This window comes from Sapajus apella, unplaced genomic scaffold, assembly GCF_009761245.1.
Source record: "Sapajus apella isolate SASKATOON/1434 unplaced genomic scaffold, GSC_monkey_1.0 scaffold36, whole genome shotgun sequence".
NCBI classification, from domain to species: Eukaryota; Metazoa; Chordata; class Mammalia; order Primates; family Cebidae; genus Sapajus; species Sapajus apella.
Window position 1 is genome coordinate 8,842,853 of NW_022436976.1, and position 21,903 is coordinate 8,864,755.

General features: G+C 44.7%; 1 protein-coding gene across 1 annotated transcript in view; it reads right to left on the minus strand.

Moving 5' to 3' along the window:
- Positions 1-21,903, minus strand: part of AK5 (adenylate kinase 5) — a 298,444-nt gene that overhangs the window by 8,448 nt on the left and 268,093 nt on the right. Inside the window, exon 13 of the mRNA XM_032296561.1 lies at positions 14,733-14,924. Within this exon, the coding sequence (XP_032152452.1) occupies positions 14,733-14,924 (192 nt within the window). The remainder of the gene's footprint in view (positions 1-14,732; positions 14,925-21,903) is intronic.

The following is a 21,903-nucleotide window of genomic DNA, read 5'->3' on the forward strand; positions in this document are numbered from 1 at the left end:
TGTGTGTGTGTGTGTGTGTGTGTGTGTGTGTGTGTGTGTGTGTGTGTTTAGTGGGAAAGGCCTGGGTTCCTGAAGTGCATTTTTTTTTTTTTTTTTTTTTGAGACAGAGTTTCGCTCTTGTTGCCCAGGCTGGAGTGCAATGGTGTGATCTCAGTTCACTGCAACCTCCACTTTGCAGGTTCAAGGAATTCTCCTGCCTCAGCCTCCCAAGTAGCTGGGATTACAGGCATGTTCCACCATCCCCAGCTAATTTTTGTATTTTTAGTAGAGATGGGGTTTCACCGTGTTGGCCAGGCTGGTCTCGAACTCCTGACCTTGTGATCTGCCCAGCTGAACTGGGTGGGAACAAAGCCTTTTGTCTACTCTCCACATTTCTCCTTTGGTTCTATAGATTAGCTTGCCTCGATTAAGTGTCAAAGTAGATCACCCTTGCTTATCTAATTCCCATGTGGAGAGTATTTGAAGAGAATAAGTGTTATTTATCTTTCTGCATATACCTGCAACTCAAAGGAAATGGAAAAGAATCAATTACTAAATGCTTTCAAAGTTACAGGAACTTCTCTTGGTGTTTAAGAGTTTTAGCAAATTTAAGCCAGTTAGCTTATAAGGTGCTGGTGTTTAATGTCCTTAGCAAACAGAGAGGAATCCTGCACAATCAGCTTACCAACTGTTTTGTGTGAATGAGACTTCCTCAGTAATTGTGCAAACTTGAAAGTAATATGTCTTCCAAATACGGTGTGTTTGCTCTATTATCAGATTATAATATTACTTTATAGTAACTCTCTTTTATCATGAATATTCAAAAGTAAGTTTCATCATGACCTTTCTCCAAAAGATCCGCAATTCCGAGTCAGCAAAATCAGAATGTATGAGGTCTTAATGTATTCAATTTAGTTAGAAACTAGGTAAGTAGATTTGCTTCTGACTTCAAAAATTTACCAGCTGGATGGAGTGGCTCACGCTGGTAAGCAGCTCTCCGTGGTTTGGGAGGCTGAGGTAGGAGGATTGCTTCAGCCCAGCAGCTTAAGACCAGCCTGGGAAATACAGTGTCTCTACAAAAATAAAAAAAATTAGCTAGGCACATGCCTGTAGTCCTAGCTCCTGGAGAGGCTGAGCTGAAAGATGGCTTGAGGCCAGGAGTTTGAGGCTAAAATGAGCCTGCGCAATAGGGTAAGACCCTGCTCCTTGGAGAAAAAAAAAAAAAAAAAAAAAAGGCTGGCATGGTGGCTCACACCTGTAATCCCAGCACTTTGGAAGGCCTAGGCAGGTATATCATCTGAGTTCAGCAGTTTGAGATCAGCCTGACCAATATGGAGAAACCTCATCTTTACTAAAAATACAAAAAATTAGCTGGGCATGGTGGCACATGCCTGTAATCCCAGCTACTTAGGAGGCTGAGACAGGAGAATCAATTAAATCCAGGAGGTGGAGGTTGCGGTGAGCTGAGATAGTGCCATTGCACTCCAGTGTGGGCAACAAGAGCAAAACTCCATCTCAAAAAAAAAAAAAAAAAAGGCTGAGGTGGGAGGATGGGAGGATCACTTGAGCCCAGGAAGTTGAGGCTGCATTGATTTTGATCACGCAACTGTACCCCAGCCTAGGTGACAGAGTGAGATCCTGTCTCAAAAAAAGAAGATGTGGTACATATACACAATGGAGTACTACTCAGCTATGAGAAAGAATGAGATCCTGTCATTTGCAGCAACATGTATGGAACTGGAGGTCATGTTAAGTGAAATAAGCCAGGTGCAGAAAGACAGACTTTGAATGTTCTCACTTATTTCTGAGAGCTAAGTATTAAAGCAACTGAACTCATGGAGACAGACAGTAGATTGGTAGTTACCAGTGTCTGGGAAAGGAGAAGGGGATGTGGGGATGGCTAATGGATGCAAACATTTAGGTAGATGGAATGAATGCTATCTAGTATTTGATAGCACAAAAGGGTGACTCTAGTCAGCAATAACTTATTGTATACTTAAAAATAACTACAAGATATAATTGGATTATCTATAACAAAAAAAAAGGACAAATGCTTGAGGTGACAGATACCCCATTCCCCCTGATGTGACCACTGCACACTGCATGCCTGTATCAGAGTATCTCATTTACCCCATAAATATATACACCTACTATGTACCCACAAAAGCTAAAAATTTTAAGAAAGAAATGAACATAAAAAAAGAATTTACCATTTTTGGTCTGAGATGAGATATAAAATCCCACAGTAAGTGATGTTCTGACCAGTATAGCAAAATATTCTTTTATTAAAAAGCCAAAAGCAGGCCAGGTGCAATGGCTCATACCTGTAATCCCAGCAGTTGAGAGGCCAAAGTTGGGGGATCACCTGAGGTCAGGAGTTCAAGACCAGCCTGGCCAATGTGGTGAAACCCTGTCTCTACTAAAAATACAAAAAGTAGCTGGGTGTGGTGGCACATGCCTATAATTTCAGCTACTTGGGAGGCTGAGGCAGTAGAATTGCTTGAGCCCAGGAGGCGGAGGTTGCAGTGAGCTGAGCGACAGAGTGGAACTCTGTCTCAAAAAAAAAAAAAAAAAAGCTAAAAGCAAGTGAATAGGAAATAGTAAATTTTTGAGTTTTTACCTGACTTCTTGAAGGAAAAGCAGAGCAGTCGGCGATAATATTTCTACCAAGCAGTCAACAGAACATATTACTAAATGAGGAAAGGAATTACATTTTGTCTACTCTTTCCATGGATCTGTAAATCAAAAAACAGTTGGCTGATCCAAGCATTGCTTATATCTAATTGTGTTTTTCCTGAATTTTGCCACACGGTTGAAACCATGGCTTGAGTCTCATTTTATGTTTTATATATTGGCACCGTGGAGCCTCTGGGACACAGCCAAGCTGTTACAGAGTGGTTTAGGATCACTGTCTGTGTGCCAGCACCTTCTTTTTCTAATCTTGTCCCCTGTTAAACAAGACACAGCCTCACACCGCAGGGATCCCTCACTGCCAGAGGATAACAGCAGTGGCTCAGCAAGGCAGACCTCAGCGTGCAGAGCCTGGGCGTTGTCCGGGGAAAATCAGCAAATGCGTTTTTCAAAAGTTGGGGTTATGTAAAAGACTGCTCATGGGGAGTCATCCAGTTCACATACCCAGTCAGGCCACATAGTTCTGCTCATTATCAAGGCCAAAGAAAGAAGGAGGACTATAAACACATTGACTTTAGAGAGATTTAAGGATAAACTTCAGCAAAACTATAAGGATGATTTATAGTCAGCACATTAATGGCGTCTCTATAAATAGGACTTCCCATAGTACATGCAGTTCGTCCACTTAAATGTTTTAAGTAACTGTTTTTCCTTTTCTCTCCCTCTCCATTCTGTCTAAAGTTTCGAGTAACATCTTTTAGCAGATATGAAAAAAAATTATCCTTTCTAAAAATGACCTCTCTAAAACACATGCTCAATCACTTTCCTGTTAAAGTTACTCAGTGCTTCCTTCCTAGAACTGAGTACTTTCAGTATTCAGTCCAAGCACCCTTGGGTCATGTAGAACTGTGCAACATGATAGCTCCTAGCCACACATGGTTTCCGGGCACTTGAAATCTGATTAGCACAAGGAAGGAACTGAATTTTGAATACTATTTAATTAAAATTAATCTAAAATTTTTAACTGGTAGTTGACCCAATTTTTTGGAAAATTAAAAATTATATTTGGAGCAACCTGGGTATGTGAAATCTACCTTTCAACTGTAAATTTTATGAAATATAAATACAATACCAATATTTTTGATGGAAACTTAGGAACTAAATTTGAGGTAAAGTACCAGCTTTTGAAGACATAGTTTATAAAAAAAGAATGTAAAAATACGTCATTAAGAATTTTATGGCTGGGCATGGTGGCTCATGCCTATAATCCCAGCACTTTGGAAGGCTGAGGTGGGCGGATCACGATGTCAAGAGATCAAGACCATACTAGCCAACATGATGAAACCTCATCTCACTAAAAATACAAGTATTAGCTGGGTGTGGTGGTGTGTGCCTATAGTCCCAGCTACTTGGGAGGCTGAGGCAGGAAAATCGCTTGAACCCAGGAGGCAGAGATTGTAGTGAGCTGAGATCACGCCACTGCACTCCAGACTGGTGACAGAGCGAGACTCTGCCTCAAAAAAAAAAAAAAAAAAATTTATATTGATTACATGTTGAAATGACACTTAGGATATATTAGGTTAAATAAAATATATAGTTAAATTAATTTCACCTGTTTCTTTTTACTTTTCTTTGTGTATCTATTAGAAAAATTTAAATTTTACATGTGGCTCACATTATATTTCAACAGTGCCGATCTAGCAAATTTACTGACTGTAGGAGGAATGAATGAATGAATGAATGGATTCAAAGCCCTTCACCGCTTGCTTCAATCTTGCTCTTTAAGTCTCATCTGCCACGACTTTAATTCATCTGTTTGGCACTTCATCTGGTGCCAGCATTCCTGGCTCTTTCACGTGTCAGTGGCTTTGTTCCCTCTCCTCCATCTGGCCTGAGTTTCTCTTCATCCTCCAGGACCCAGCTCAAATGTCCTCTTCTCTCTGAAGCCTTTATCTACCTCTCCAGGCCCAAGCTCTGTGCTCTCAAAGACCTGGGGTATTCTGTAAATCCTATTATGGCACCTACCACTTTGCTGGAGTGCAGAGTTTCATGTGTCTTTTTTGTTTTGTTAGGAGACAAAGTCTCATTCTGTCGCCCAGCTGGAGTGCAGTATGCGACTTCAGCTCACTGTTACTTCTGCCTCATGGGTTCCAGCAATTCTCATGCCTCAGCCTCCTGAGTAGCTGGGATTAGAGACGCACACCACTATGCCCATCTAATTTTTGTATTTTTAGTAGAGACAGAGTTTCACCATGTTGGCCAGGCTGGTCTTGAACTCTTGGCCTCAAGTGATCCACCCACCCTGGTCTCCCAAAGTGCTGAGATTACAGGCAAATATCTTTTTCCTATGGATTCCCAGCATGAAGTAGCATGCCTTGGATCTTAGAGATGCCCAGTAAATGTCTACTGAGCATGTCAAAGACCTTACATAGAATAGCGCCAATTCTTTGTTGGTAGAATTCATGTCAGTGACTCCGGGAGGGGCTCTAAGTGAAAGTGGACCTCAGTGAAGGGGGTGCCTTAAGATGGGCAAAGGCAAAATCTGCTATGTGATTACAGCAGCCACAGAGGAAGAAATGACGGATGTGTACGGATGAGTAAAAAAGGCCTGGAATTCTCTTCTGCTTGCTGTTTAGGGAGGAGACATGCACACAGCAAGCGCAACTCATTTCAGCAGGACAACAGGGGTACAAACAGTATTGCACTGAATCAAGAGGTCTTCACAGGAATCTGGTGAAGGTCTGACAATCAGGAAGGAAAGGGGGTGGAGCGAAGACTATTTTAAGCAGAGTCATAAAGAAAAAGTCTCTTAAGTCTCTCAGAGCCAGATGGAAGATTTATGCTTCATTTATCAAGTGAGAGGATGGAACCTTAGGGTTCCTCTAAGTCACTCTCTCCTTCAGGCACACCTTTCTCTTCGCCAGGCCAGCAGGAGGGACGCTGTATCTAAATCTAGGTTTCTAGTTGTCAACCAAGGCAGGTCCAGATTAAATGCTTAAAACTTTAAACTGATAACACAGCTTGCAGAGGTGAGGCACTGATAAAAGAGGCTGAGCATCAAGGAGCTGGGAAATTCCAAAGCATTTTTATACTTCAAAGAACCCTTCCCAGGGCAACATGGAGAGATAGGCAAGTCGAAATGAATGGGTTAAAAAAAATCAGCCTCTGCTTAAAATAGCCCAGCAGTCTCTCCTACTAGAAAAAAAATCTAAGCGTATCTTTCCACTGCATAGTTGTTAGTAGTGGACAGAAACAACTAGAAACATCCTAGTTGAATAAACTATAGAATATCTATATTATGGCATATTATATAACTATTAAAAAGAGAACAGTCTTGTGATATGTGTTAACCTGGAGATGTTTCACAGAAATGTGTACAGGTTGGCAGTATTTTCATGAAATCAGCACTACCCCACCACGGCTGTGTGTGTGCATCCATTGTAAATAGTTTGATTTCAGAGAGAAAGAATGAGGGGCTGGGGAAAGAAGAAAAGAAAGAAAGAGAAGAGAAGGAGGAAGGAAGGGAGGAGGAGAGGCGGAAACATACACAATAAGCAGTTCAGATTGGTTATTTGAGGGAAGGAAGGTTGTGAGGAGCATAGTTGTGTGTTGTGGGCATATATAGTCACGCACCTATAACAATGTTTTGGTAATGACAGACTCCTTGTACAACAGCAGTCTCATAAGATTACAATGGAGCCGAACAATTCCTAGCACCTTGTGATGTGGTAGCTGTCATAACGTCATAGCGCAATGCATTACTCATGTTTGTGTTGATGCTGGTGTAAAGAAACCCACAGTGCTGCCAGTGTTGTAAACGTATAGCACGTGGCCGGGTGCAGTGGCTCATGCTTGTAATCCCAGCACTTTGGGAGGCTGAGGCAGGCAGATCATGAGGTCAGGAGATCAAGACCATCCTGGCCAACATGGTGAAACCCCGTCTCTACTAAAATACAAAAAAATTAGCTGGGTGTGGTAGCACATGCCTGTAGTCCCAGCTACTCAGGAGGCTGAGGCAGGAGAATTGCTTGAATCCAGCAGGCGGAGACTGCAGTGAGCCAAGACCGTGCCACTGCACTACAGCCTGGGCAACAATGTGAGACTCTGTCTCAAAAAACAAAAAAAAAAAAAAAAAAAAAAAAGTATAGCACGTACAATTATATAAAGTACGTAATGCTTGATAATGACAATAAACGACTATGTTATCAGTTTATGTATTTCCTATATTTTTATTTATTATTTCAGAGTGCATTTTTTCTACTTGTTAAAAAGGAGCTGTCAAACAGCCTCAGGCAGGTCCTTCGGGGTGCTCCAGAAAAAGGCCTTGTTATCAAAGCAGATGATAGCTCCATGCACGTCACTGCCCCTGACGCCCCTCGAGTGGGACAAGCTGTGGAGGTGAAGACAGTGAGGTGGTGACTCTAACCCTGTGCAGGCAGGCCTAGGCTAATGTATGTCTCCATCTCCGTTTTTAAGAACAAAAGCTTAAAAAGTAGAAAAAGATTTTTTAAAGTAGAAAAAACCTTACAGAATAAGGATGTAAAGAAAAAGTATTTTGTACATCTATACAGTGTGTTTGTGTTTTAAGCTAAGTTCTATGTAACAGTCAAAAAGTTAAAAGATTTTAAACGCTTATAAAGTAAAAAGGTTATAGTAAGCCAAAGTTAATTTATGATTGAAGAAAGAAAAATATTTGATAAATTTAGCATAGCCTAAATGCACAGTGTTTATAAAGTCTACACAGTGTGCAGTCATGTCCTAGGCCTTCACATTCACTCAGTGACACCCAGAGCAGCTTCCAGTCCAGAAAGCACTATTCATGGTAAGTGCCCTATACAGCAAGTTTACCACTGAAATATTTTATGCTGTATTTTTACTGTATCTTTTCCATATTTAGATATGTTTAGATACACAAATAGTTAACCATTGTGTTACAACTGCCACAGTATTCAGTACAGTGACAGGCTGTATACTCTATGATGTTTGCACAATGACAAAATTGCCTGATGACGCATTTCTCAGATTGGATTCCCACTGTTAAGAGATGCATGACTGTGTATGTGTGTGTACTCACATACACACATAAATGTATACTACTCTCTGTATCCACACGTTCTATACCTGCAGATTCAACTAACCAGAGGTCAAAAATATTCCCTACATTATGCCTACTCTGACTTTGCATGGAGTCTGGCAAGCATCCCCGCTACAGCTTCCCGGCTTCCTACTAAAATACTCGTGAAGACCCCCCAAAATGGGAACAGTTACAAGAATTCTGAAAAGTTAGACTGCTCCTTATTGACAGTGTTTCATGTCTGTGGTCCCAGCTACTTGGGAGTCTGAAGTGGGAGGATTACTTGGGCCCAGGGAAGTCGAGGCTGCAGTGAGCCGTAATTGCACCACTGCAAACCAGACTGGGCAACACAGAGAGACCCTGTCTCAATACAAGCAAACAAAAAACCAACAGAGCAATGCTTACTGACTTCTGGTAGAAAAATAATTGTTATGACTTATATTATATCCAGTGAAACTGTCATCTGTGTGTGAAGCCACCATAATGGCATTCTCAGATATTCACTGAGAAATTGAACTAAAAATTAGTTGAGTTACTTTAGCCAACTGAAAGAAGAATCAAAACTAAGAATTTAGTACAGAGAATTCAAGGTATAAAAGTAATTCTGGGTTTTCCTTTACTTATGTTAAACTACAAACTTGGGAACCCAGTCGGTTGTGAATTACCCAGTAGATTTTGCAACGAAGGGGTGAAATATGACCTATGGTACCTTCTGCTTCCACTTTCCTTAGTAATGCCAGACACTGCAGAAACTTCTCACTCTTCATGCCTCAATACATAGGGCTTCTCCTGATAGCACGGTGACCAGAACAATGAGGACCATTGCATTTCAGGACCTAGTGAAAACGGTTAAACTACTAAGAAGTTGAGACATTGCAGCAGCAGAATCGCTGAGGAAAAAAGCTTATTATCTCCTCTACAAAAGCAGAGTTGCCAAGGAACTTGATTTTCTGCATCTGTAAAACTCATGTTTACGGAGTCACTGGGCTCTCTTTTTAAAATTTTTAAATATATTTTTATGCTTATTATTTTTTGAGATGGAGTTTTGCTCTGTCACCCAGGCTGGAGTGCAACGGCACGGTCTCAGCTCACTGCAACCTCTGCCTCCCAGGTCCAAGCAATTCTCCTGCCTCAACCTCTCGAGTAGCTGGGATTAAAGGTACTCGCCACTACGTCTGGCTAAGTTTTGTATTTTTAGTAAAGACTGGGTTTCACCATGTTGGCCAGGCTGGTCTCGAACTCCTGACCTCATGATCCACCCGCCTCAGCCTCCCAAAGTGCTGGGATTACAGGCATGAGCCCCTCTGCCTGGCCTCTCTTATTTTTTTAATCAGTTAAGAGTAGCAAATAACACAGGGACAGACACCATCTGTTACCAGGCCCTCTTCATCTGTGGCCTGCAGTGTTTCTGGACTAATTATGCCATGAACAAAATGTATGTAAAAAATGGAAGAAAACATAATGTAAGGAAATATAATGTTCATTGGTGATTATCTTTGGGTGGAAAACTTCTGAATAATTTTAATGTTTACATTTATATTCTTAAATGTTCCAGTTTGTTTCTTTTCTTTTTTTTTTTTTTTTGAGACAGAGTCTCGCTCTGTAGCCAGGCACCAGGCTGGAGTGCAGTGGCGCGATCTCGGCTCACTGCAACATCAGCCTCCCGGTTCAAGCAATTCTCCTACCTCAGCCTCCCGGGTAGCTGGGACTACAGGCACGTGCCACCACGCCCAGCTAATTTTTTTGTATTTTTAGTAGAGACGGGGTTTCACCATGTTGGCCAGGATGGTCTCGATCTCTTGACCTCGTGATCCACCTGCCTCAGCTTCCCAAAGTGCTGGGATTACAGGCTTGAGACACTGCGCCCGGCCTAGTTTGCTTCTTTTTGAAATGTGTAGTTGTTACTTGTATACTTAGGAAACAAAGAGGCTTTAAATATCATTTGATAGAATTCTGCCTATGCCACTTGAGATATGTATTTCTGTGGCTTCTCTCGGCTGACAACCAGACCTTCTCTCTTGGCATTCCTTGTCCCTCATCTGCTTCACAGGGAAGACTCCCACGTAACCATGTTTGTATCAGTCAGGTCCTAGTTCAAATGCTACCTCCTCAGACTTTCCAAACACCTGCCCACAATGCTCACTCCCAACAATGCATTCTGTTTTGTGTTAGCCACAGAACTTGTTAGTGGTTGCTTTATTTTCTTGTATACTGTTTTCCTCTCTTTTTTTTTTTTTTCTGCTTTGTCACCCAGGCTGAAATGTGGTGGTGTGATCTTGGATTACTGCAACCTTTGCCTCCTGGGTTCAAGTAATTCTCCTGCCTCAGCCTCCCCAGTAGCTGGTATTACAGATGCGCACCACCATGTCCAGCTAATTTTTGTATTGTTAGTAGAGACAGGGTTTTGCCATGTGTTGTCACGCTGGTCTCAAACTCCTGGCCTCAAGTGATCCGCCCGCCTTGGCCTCCCAAAGCACTGGGATTATAGGTGTGAGCCACTGTGCCTGGCCTGTTTTTCTCTTTTCATTGAGGGACTTTGTCATGTTGACTGTGTTCCCAGCACCAAGTATACTGAACCACGCATACCATATGCACTCAACAAAGTACAGAACAAACAAACATGACCTGCTAACCCATGACCCCAGCTGCCTGTCCATAGCTAAAAGAGCCAGGGAGACCCTGGGCAAAGAATTTCTAACGTTATTGTACAAGGATGGCATTATGACGACATAAAGAATAAGGGAGTGGCTGTATACATTCTGCTTTGCTTTAAAAATTGCCTTTGAAATTTTGCTACACTTTCTTTAGCTAGCTGGTGGCCAAAAGGGCTGACTGTCATGGGGTGGGGGATGGTGGGGCGTCAGCTGATGGGTTCAGCGTCAGTATTGCTGGGCAGAGGCCTGAGGGCGGTGCTTGTGGCCTATTTGTGGGCTGCATGGGTTGGCCCACCTTGTGGCCTTAATTCCTAAATAAATTTCATGGAACTGCTGATTCGTCTCACTTGCTTTCTTGAAGTACATTCACCAGCCCCACCTAGTTTTAAGAAAGCTCCTTAAAGTGACCCAGAGGTCCTCCTGGGTGAGCAGCTCTTGTCTTGGGTTGAGTAAAACAACAGGGAGCAGGGGCAAACAGTCCAAAGAGCGTCACAGGAGCAGGACACAAGCTGTTACTTAGAAACCGAGGGAGATTAAGCTGATGCAAGAGGACTGGGCAAAAACCCAGAGACCAGACAACAGAACGGCTCAGTCTCCAGCGGCGAACAATCCTATCCCCCGACTCCACCCCAGCTTCTCCTGCAGTCCCGCCTCTGTCGCCCTAGCTGCTGGCTTAGGGTACCTGCAGACAAACCTCAGCTTCCTGGGCCAGCACACTGTCTCTATGCTAGGTGTGTAGCGGGGACTCTTCATCTTTGCAGCTGTGTGGGTAGGGGTGGTCCCGGGCAGAGGCGGTGGGACAAAGCAGCCTCCCTGAGGCTCTCTGGGAGTCCTGAAGGCTGAAGCCCTCACTGCTTTGCAGTCCGGGCTGGAGAGCTTTGACATATTTGTACAGTGGATCATAACGTTACCTCACCATGGACCCAGCTACCAGCATCTCCAAAATGCAGGGATATTGAAGAAATGAGCCAAAGGGAACTGCAAACCTCTTTTCCACTGTTAAATAAAATTTGTAGGAGGCCATCAGTTTGGACTAGGCTCCCGTTCCTGGCCCAACAGACTGAACCAACATGGAATCATCCATACTAAATGAAACAAACAACGTGGGTGTACACTGTAACAGATGGCTGAGTTTGGGTAGTTACAGCAGCTGAGCTTAAGTCAATCGTAGGTGGCCAGCTGATTCACGTAAGGCCTTAACTAATTAACCTCTGTTCCTCAGTGCTGTTTTCTAAACATAAATGCTGCTTGATCATGTGGCTTATTCTTCAAACATTTTCTGGTCCTGAGGTCTGCCCAATTCTAGAGTCATGAATAAAAGCCAATGAAGATCTTTAAATGTGTTGCAGTCTGGTCTTTTTGACACCATTAACTTAGAAAGCTCTAAGGAAGATTCCAGAAATCAGATTTGTCTGAGAACTCAACCCTGTACCCATGTGCAGTCATTTGTAAATTTGTGGAATTCAGGTTGTTATAATACAATAGAAAGCTAAGAGGGATTTTCCAACTCTAAAAGTAGTTAAATCCTGAATTACTTAGGAATTTTCCCATCTTTACAAATCTTAAAAGTGGAAGACCCTTCCTTCCTTCCCTCCTTCCTTCCCTTTTTCCTTCCTCCTTCCCTCTCCACCTCCCTTTCCCTCTCCCTCCTTCTCTCTTTCTCTCTTTCTTTCACAGGAACTCTCTCTGTCACCCAGGCTGGAGTGCAGTGGCATGATTTCGGCTCACTGCAATCTCCACCTCTTGGATTCAAGCAATTCTCCTGCCTCATCCTCTGGAGTAGCTGGGATTGCAGGTGCGTGCCACCACACTGGCTAATTTTTGTATTTTTAGTAGAGATGGGGTTTCACCATATTGGTCAGGCTAGTCTTGAACTCCAGCCTCAAATGATAAGTTGCCTTGGTCTCCCAAAGTGCTGGGATTACAGGCGTGAGCCACCATGCCCAGATGGAAGAAATACCCTTTTGCCTGGATAACTTCTGTGTATGTTCCAGGCTGCTCAGAAGGTGGAAATCACTAGACAATCTAATTTTGTAAATGCCTTTGCACCTTGAATTCTTGAGACACTACTCTTACATAATGCACTTTTTGTTTTATGTTTTGGGTCTTTTTTTTTTTTTTGGAGAGACAGTCTTGCTCTGTTGTCCAGGCTGGAGTGCAGAGGTGCAATCATGGCAAAGCGTAGGCTTGACCTCCCAGGCCCAAGCAATCCTCCCATTTCAGCCTCCCAAGTAACTGAGGCCACAGGCACGCACCACTACATCCAGCTAATTTTTGCTGTTTTGGGAGATATGGGGTCTCGAAATGTTGTCTAGGCTGGTCTTGAAACTTTTGGACTCAAGTAATTCTCCTGTCTTGGCCTCCCAAAGAATTGGGATAACAGGTGTGAGCCACTGCACCTAGCCCTGCTTTTAAACACTGAAGTCTTTATTTTAAAAACGTGGCTCCAGAGGTTACATAAAGCACAACAAGTAAGTCTCACGTTGCACATCAAGTCCTATCAATCAGCAGTAGCTGCCTGGAGTGTTGTGTTCTCAGGCCACATCTGAGTATGGCAGGAAACAGTGCTGGGATGAATTAGCGATGGCTGCCATGGATGCGGAAGTAGGGGATGATGGCTCTCATGCCACATATTTGATACCCTGAGTTAAATGGAGAGGCATCTTTCAGACTTCTATATCAAGTGTTGGGATTCTGGGAAGTGGACGATTCACAGAGTTAGAAGATAAGAATTCGTTATCAATGGTTTCCCCCCCGAGGAATCGGTAAGGTAGCTTCCTCAGAGACAAGTTTGTTATCTATTGATGATGGCTTTGATCCTGCCAACAGCGAGAGATCCCACTCTCCCCTCTCTGATTTGAGTCTCAGGATTTTGTTCCTGCTTAAAAGCCCACTCCGTCATCCTCATGGATTTGTTCCTGGACACTATTCTAGCTTCTCAGTGGTCTCCTAGCCTTACCTTCTTGCATCCGTTTTCCATAGGGATGATGGAGTGAGCTTTCTAGATTGAAATCCTGATTACGCCTACCCCTTCAGTATTTCCCATCACTCACAAGGCAGTTCTTTGCTCCTACGTACGATCCATCTTGATCTAGTCCTTGCTTGCCTCTCCATCCCCATCTCTTGTCCCTCTTTTCCTTGGCACTTTATGTCACAGCCACGTGGAGTTACGTGGTTTTCCCGATCTTCTCCACTTGGGCCTTCTCTGGTATGGCGTGCACGCCCACCTCAGACACTCAGCTGAGTCCTCCTGATGCCACCTTCCTGAATCCTTTCCTTCCCCTTTCACTGGAGGAAAGGGCCCTCGTCACATACTGTGTTTGCTTTGATCCTGTTGTGTGATCACACGTTTGTCTCTCTCTCCTACTAAAACCCTAAGCTCTGCAAGGATTCAAGAATCTTATTTATTTGCATCCAAACCACTAGTGCAATTGATGGACTACAGGTGCCTGATACATAGTTATGGGATGAGTGGGAGGATGAGGACTGGGCACTTTTCCCAAATTCATGAAATTGACAGTGACTCAGCAGAGAGCTCATGATCACTAAGTTGATATACTCATTTCCTCACACTATCCTCATTGCTTTACTTAATGACCTGCTTTCCTGGCCCCAATGCAGCTCCTTCTAAAAATATTAGTTATCACGAGAAATGGAGGCAAAGGGGCCAAGTGCCAATTGTGAATGATGTAAAATTCTAGAAATTCGAAGTCATTGACTCTTAGTTCTAGTGAACAGTCTCAGAGTCCAGAACCAGTGGCAGAACCTATGTCTCATCCACTTCTCCCTCCTCCCTGCCTTCTTCCTTTCCTCTCTCCCTCTCTTTTTTTTGGAAAAAAGTTGTTTTCAGCAACTATAAAGGCATCTGTGAAAATTATATGACCAACATTTTATGGTCTATATGATGACAGATATTTAATTTTTATTAAGATAAAAGTGAAGAGTAAGGGATTCATATTTTGGTCCAAACTCTTCTTTTTTCTTTGAGACAGGGTCTTGCTCTGTTGCCCATCCTGGAGTGTAGTGGCTCAGTCTCAGCTCACTACAGCCTCCACCTCTGGGGCTCAAGCAGTCCTTCCACCTCAGCCTCTTGAGTAGCTGGGATTATAGCATGTGCCACCATGCCCAGCTAATGTTTTGTAGAGACAGGGTCTCACTAGATTGCTTAGGCTGGCCTTGAACTCCCGGGTTCAAGCAGCATACCAGCCTTGACCTCCCAAAGTTTTGGGGTTCCAGGAGGGAGCCACCGCGCTGGGCCTTTAGGCCCCCGTGCAACAGCTGCACAGAGTTCTAATTCTCAGATCCTTTAACTAAAATGTTCTCAACTTTTTCTTTTTCCTGAACAAAAGAAAAAGATAACGGGCTCATTTCAGAGGGGAAAGGGAGCGACTCGCCTTGTGTAGCTGTGTTTTTGTCTCGTAGTAGGCGATCACGGGGATGGACGCTCGGTAGTAGGCTTCCAGGCGCTTGGTGATGGTCTTGGCGGTGTCGTCTGCATGCGGGCTGCTCTGGCTCTTTTGGAGAAGGCGGTTGGTCATGGTGTCTGCCGAGCAGTCCATGCAGATCACCAAGTGTGGGTCTCCAATCTGGGGGTGGGAGTAGAGCACGACACGGTCAGAAACCTCACCCTGCTCAGGCTCTGGAAAGGCCCAGGGCCTCCGGGTTTTCCTTTCTTGGCTTTCTGGTTCCCCTCAAGGCCCAGCATTACACTGTGGTTCAGGGGGCCTGGACTCCATAGCCCCCCTCCAGGGCAGCTCCTTTCCACATGCTGCCTCAGGGCTGTCTCATGCCCTCAGCGTTTAGGTCCCCTCACGTCATGCAGGGGCATCTGTGCCACCCACTGCAGCGCTGTCTGTCTTCTGCACTGAGGAGACAGGAGTATGCGTGTGCGAGGGGGTGTTTCCTCCTACGTGAAGCCTTCCCTGACCACCTGAGGCAGAGCTAATCACTTCTCTTTCAAGCCACCAGGATCTCTTATACCAGCCACCAGTGGCGCACTGTGGCTGTGCCGGTACTGTCAGCTGAGTGGAGCATAAAGGTTGAGCGCACAGGCTGAGTCAGGCTGCTTAGGTCAAACCCTGGGATCGTGACTTGTTTCCAAGATGGGCTTCATCAATTCGTTACCTCGCTTTACTTGTCAGCTACTCTCCCACCGAGACACAGAAACACCTGGAATCTGACCTATAACTGTTTTGACCAACAGACTGTAGCAAAAATGGTGTCCCATGCTTTTAGAGTGTAGGTTTCAAGAAAATTTGTAGTTTCTGTCTGGTTTTGTGGACCACTTGCTGTAGTGCGGAGTCAGCTGCCATCTAAGATGTCCAACTATCCTGAGACTGCCAGGCTGCGAGGAAGCCCAACTTAGCCACGTGGAGGGGTCATGTGGACGGAGATGCCCGACCAGCCCCAGCTGTTTCAGACAACCCAGCCCTGGCTCCAGACATGCATCTCACTCTCAGCCACTGACTGCAATTGCATAAGGAACCCCAAGTGAGAACCAGCCTGCTGAGCCCCTCAACCTCCAGAACCATGAGAGATAATAGCAAATTGTTCTCTACAGTTTTTATTTTATTATTATTTTTTTGAGATGGAGTCTTGCTCTGTTGCCAGGCTGGAGTGCAGTGGCAGGATCTCAGCTCACTGCAACCTCCACCTCCCGGGTTTAAGCCATTCTCCTGCCTCAGCCTCCCGAGTAGTTGGGATTACAGGCACCCACCACCACACTCAGCTAATTTTTGTATTTTTAGTAGAGACGGGGTTTCACCATGTTAGCCAGGATGGTCTCGATCTCTTGACTTTGTGATCCACCCACCTCAGCCTCCCAAAGTGCTAGGATTATAGGCGTGAGCCACTGCACCTAGCCTATTTTATTTTTTAAGAGGTGAGGTCTCACTCTGATGCCCAGGCTGGAGTGCAATGGCTACTCATGGGCATAATTATAGTGCACTATGGTCTTAAACTCCTGGACTCAAGTGATCATCTTGCTTCAGCCTCCAGAGCAGCTGGAACTACATGCACATGCCACTGTGCCAGGCTTCAATCTTGTTCTTTTAAACTGACTTCCTCATTAACTAGAAGCCTGACTTAGCTTCTCTGCCTCTCAGTTTTCTCATTCATACAATAAGGATGGTCACAGGATTGCTGTGAGGATGAAACAAAGTTAAACAAGATAATGTATGTATGCTCCTTGGCATACGGCAAACATTCACTAACTCTTCACTATTACGCTTATTTCCTCTATGAGGCTTAGGTTCCCCATGTGCAGGGATTAAGAATTCTCTGCTCCCAGTCCCAAGTCTCGCACACGGTAGGTGATGAAGAAATGTTTTAATGAATGAATGATGGTGGTAGGAGTCTCCCCATCTCCCTATTCTTCTCTTACATGTTCTTTTGTCTCTGGGACATGCTTACTTTGCCTCCTCCTCCAACCCTGGATCAAAGGAAACCATTACTCCCCCGGCCCTGCGGCATTTGAGCTGTGAGTAGATGAAGGCTTGCCACCGCTGTAGAAAGTGTGTGGGGTGAGATGAGAACAAAGTTCAGTCAAGAAGAGGATGTTTAGGCAGCACGGAAAACCCACAGTTTCGTGAGTTGCCAGACAATGTTGATGGAACATTTGTCTACCTCCTCTGAGGGGTATACTTTAAGGAACAGAGTGGAAGCATTCTCCAAAATCTACAACAGTGCAATAAACCTCTGGAATAGGTCATGAGACTTTCTGTCTGTATTACATGGAAGGAAAAAAAAAAAGCATTTGTGCAGCAAGAAAGGATGGGTGAGGGTTTAGGAGAAAATGACCCTTGTTCACCAGCAGAGGGCGAGCTTGGGAGGCGGCGTAATGTTCTCCCTGAAACTTCGGGTTAGGGCTGCAGGAGGCAGCCAAGGGATTTCTCCAGTTGTGGGGTCATTTTCAGGCCACTCGTGGGGACAGGAAAGATAATTCACGGACACAGGTACAAACAGAGATTATGTGTCACCGAGCAGGAGCCGGCAGCAAATGACCTTTTAGACCAAAATACGCACAGGGCAGAGAGGTAGCTTTTTCTTCCACACTGATTCCCAAAGTGTGGCCCGTGGACCAGCAGCATATCATTTGGAAGCCTGTTAGAAATGCAGAATCTCAGGCACAACACGTGACCTGCTGAAGCAGAATCTGCATTCTGTGTGTGTGTATGTGTGTGACTGAGTCCCTTGCTCTGTCTTTCAGGCTGGACTGCAGTGGTGTGATCACTGCAACCTCTGCCTCCAGGGTTCAAGTGATCCTCCTGTCTTAGCCTCCCAACTAGCTGGGATTACAGGTGTGCGCCACCACACCCAGCTAGTTTTTGTATTTTTAATAGAGACGGGGTTTCACCATAATGTCCAGGTTGGTCTTGAACTCCTAACCTCAAGTGATCTTCCTGCCTCATCCTCCCAAAGTAATGGGATTACAGGGAGAGCCACCGCACCGAGCCCAGAGTCTTCATCTTAACGAGATCCCTAGGTGAGTCTACACAACATCAGTTTGAGAAGCTACTCTGCCACGTCATTTTCCTGTGCCAAAACTGGGAGATTTGACCTAACCTCTCTCTCCTGGAATCAGCACTCTCTTCCTATATAAAAAGCTATCGAGCTGTTATTCTATTTGGAAGTGACCTGAACCATTTGTTTTTAGTAACTAAAATTTTTTGAAATGTTTAAATGAGATACCATTTAATTCTTTTCAAAATGCTTTGCTATGTATCATTAGAAAGTCCCCTGGAGTAGCTGTCTGGCTCCCAGCCCTGCCCTGTTATCACCAGACTGTGGTTAGTCTTTAACATCAAGTGAGCAGGTGAACAGAGAACTCTGCCCTTGGCTGAATGAATCAGAGATCTGGGGATATTGCCCTGCCCCCAACACCACTCCGCTGGCACCCTGGAGATTTGCCACTAGCATCATTGGATTCTCCAATGGCCTTTGGTGTTCAGGGGACCTTAGTTAGAGCACAAGTGCCCTTGGAAAGGCTGCTGAGATGCCATCAGCAACATTTCAGCAGCTGACTGAGCTTCACTGTGCTAAGGGCTTTACAGCCAGCCATCCCTTAAGCCTCTGGCACCCTTGCCGGGAAGTATGATTATCCCCACTTTAAGAATGAGGAAATGGAGGCCCTCAGAGGTTAACCTTCCCAAGGTCACTAGGGACTACTGAGTGACAGGCCTGAAGCAGCTGCATGTAACCCCGAAGCCTGGTGACCTCACCCCGATGGAGGGAGCCAGTGCCTTCAGAATGCGGCTTGGGTAAGAAGCTGGGTGGGCCAAATGGAGCCCTGCCGTGGGAAAGGGAGCCATTGGGATGGCGTACCCACTCACTTATTTTATTTTTCAGAAGTGGCCTCTGCTGCCTCTTGGGATCTAGTGGGACCACGCTCATCCTTGCACCCCTCCGGGCATGAGAGAAGCCCACCAGCCTGAGGACATCAGCATCATGGACTGTGATCATGGTTTCGCCTTGGTCATTCCAGCAAGCGGAGGAGGAGGAGAAGTTTGCCCTCCTGCCCTCTGACTCCACCCCCACCTGAGTGTTCTTCTGATTAAGTCAGAATGGGGGTTAGGCCACGTTTACCAATGGGCAGGAGCTCTCCATGCCATCCAGGAACTCTCTTTGTTGAGAATAACATCTAATTCTTGATGTGTGCCTTAGTTTCCTCATTTAAAAACGAGGATAATGAGAGTGTTTGACTCCCTGGACTATTGTGAGGGTTGAATGAGTTGGTGCATGTGAAGTCCCTGACCCACTTCAAACACTACATAAACGTGAGCTAATGTTATTTAAGGTGGGCGTGGCCACATCACCATCCTTTTGACCTGTGAAGTCTCCTGTTGGTCAGGTTTAGGTCTAGAAAGAGTCAGCGGTCTTACACAGACTTGTGTTCTAAGTCATACACTCCTGCATGTCTACCAGAGTCTCCCTGCACTGGCAGGAAAGGGCCCTGGCTGAGAAGAAAGTGGCGTGCTTGTTTCTCATTTGCTCTCACCTTGAGGTACGTCCCCGTGGGGGAAGGAACCTCACTACAGAAGGAATATCTGGGTCATGCCAGCATTCCTGAACACACAACCCTAATGATAATAATACTGCTCGATTGATGTATGCCTTCTCCCCCAGTGCCACCATTATGCAGCTCTAAGCTCTGCAGTGAACCAGAAATCAGAAGAGGAGAATCTCCAGTGGAAAATCCTATGTGGCCTCCAGGGCTTCCCACAATTCTAAACAACTAGAACACACCAACTGGACATTCCCTTGGCCAGACTCAAACTTCGTACGCACGTGCACGCATGTGTGTATATGTGTGTTAAAAGCTCACTCTGAAGATTAGAATATACTTATAAACAGAAACACTGGTTCTGTTGATGAAGTGTCATGAGATAGTTGAGGGTCATGAGGCAGAGGTATCGCTGTGAAGCCATCATTCACACATCCACGAGAGTTACGTGCATATCCTGGCTAAAGGCAGAATTTCAGCTAAGAGTCTTTTGGGAGGGAAAAGCCAAGAGCAAACCCATGTATTCTACTTCTGTTAATATGTGTTTAAATTGGCTGGTGTTAAGTATGAGATTGGCTTAATATAGGAAAGCATTTTGATTTGGAGTCAGGCTAAGCGCAGAGCCCTTCTCGAGATGGTAAGAATCAATAAAATGGGGGTAGTAACACCTATTAAGTAGGACTGTAAAAATTAATCAAAACACATTTGCAAAGCATCGAGTTCAGTTCCTGGCACATTGTAAGTACTCAAAACATAGTTATTGTTCCTATATTCTATATGATTTTAACTATGCAAAAACGAGCAGAACAAAGATGGGGAGAATGTCCATCAAATGTTAACAGGTATTATCACTGGATGGTTATTCTTTGTTTTGTATATTGTTTCATATTATGTAATTTTTATTTCTTTTTTTATTTTGAGATGGAGTCTTGCTCTGTTGCCCAGGCTGGAGTGCAGTGGTGTGATCTCAGCTCACTGCAACCTCCGCCTCCTGGGTTCAAGCGATTCTCCTGTCTCAGCCTCCCGAGCAGCTGGGACTACAAGCACGTGCCACCACACCCGGCTAATTTTTGTATTTTTAGTAGAGACAGGGTTTCACCATATTGGCCAGGCTGGTCTTCAACTCCTGACCTCGTGATCCACCCGCCTCGGCCTCCCAAAGTGCTGGGATTACAGGTGCGAGCCACTACGCTCAGCCAATTTTTATTTCTATAGTCAGAAAAAATACACATTATTAAAAAAAACTGTAATGATACATTGAACACCATATGTAGGCTTATAAATGTGTAAAGGCACTTGTCAAAGATCCCATCCGATCTTCCCAACAATCACTGAGGTAGGTATCCAACCAACATTTTACAGAAGAGGAGATGGAGATCTACAAAGTTAGCTGACTTGCTTACCAACCAGTGAATTACAAAGCCAGGCTCCAAATATAGGCCTGTTCATACCAGAGTCACTCTAACCTCTCAGCTGGAGTGGGGGATGGAGATAGTGATCAGAAATCCTGACTCCTCCCTAACATTACTTCTGCCCCGTTACACACATCTACACGCTCACAGCATACATGCACACATGCACATACACACAGCCTTCCCTCCCCCAGTAAATCATGCTGCAGACTGAAGGCACAGGTTGTCATTCAACAGGGACAAAACCAGTCTGAGGAATAGAAGGTAAAAGAGAATAGGAAGGTAAAAGAGAAACCACAAATAGACTTACCCTTAAGCTGCGGACATTAGTTTGCATTTGACTTTTAGCAATGTCATATGTGTGGCCAAGGAAATCCTCAAAGGATCTTGCATCTTAGAGAACTCAGCTACAGGTATGCAAAAGTGTCAGTCTAACTAACTGAAATTTTAAAGCCACAGATGGTCCAATGCATCGGGTATATCAATCTCGGTGACATGGAAAGGCTGGTGAGATTTCTGCGGGCTGGTTAAAACTTCTCCCAGGCTTGAGTGGACTTCAAACATAGTTGCAGGCCTGATGCACATACGGGAAACACTATGCTTTCAACCAAGCTGATTACTCGGAACCTCTGGGGAAAATCAGATGTCTGTATCTGTCTTTGTCAAATTTCAAATTAATTTCTTGCCTGTAATTCGGAGGGGAGCTACAAATGAAGAGCGCTGCAGGGCATTAATGAGTCAACATAGCTCATTCTGTCTTTGTAGAATCTTTGTTCATCTGGTCAGGTTTTTTTGTTTGTTTGTTTGTTTTGTTTTGTTTTGTTTTGTTTTTGGAGATGGAGTCTCACTCTGTTGCCCAGGCTGGAGTACAGTGGTGCAATCTCAGCTCACTGCAACCTCAGCCTCCTGGGTTCAAGTAATTCTACTGGCTCAGCCTCCTAAGTAGCTTGGATTACAGGCATGCGCCAACACGCCCGGCTCATTTTGTATTTTTAGTAGAAACAGGGTTTCACCATTTTGGTCTGGCTAGTCTCAAACTCCTGACCTCAGGTGATCTGCCTGCCTTGGCCTTCCAAAGTGCTGGGATTACAGGCATAAGCCACTGTGCCCAGCCATCTGGTCAGATTTAAAGCAGGTGCTCATCCCGGAGGG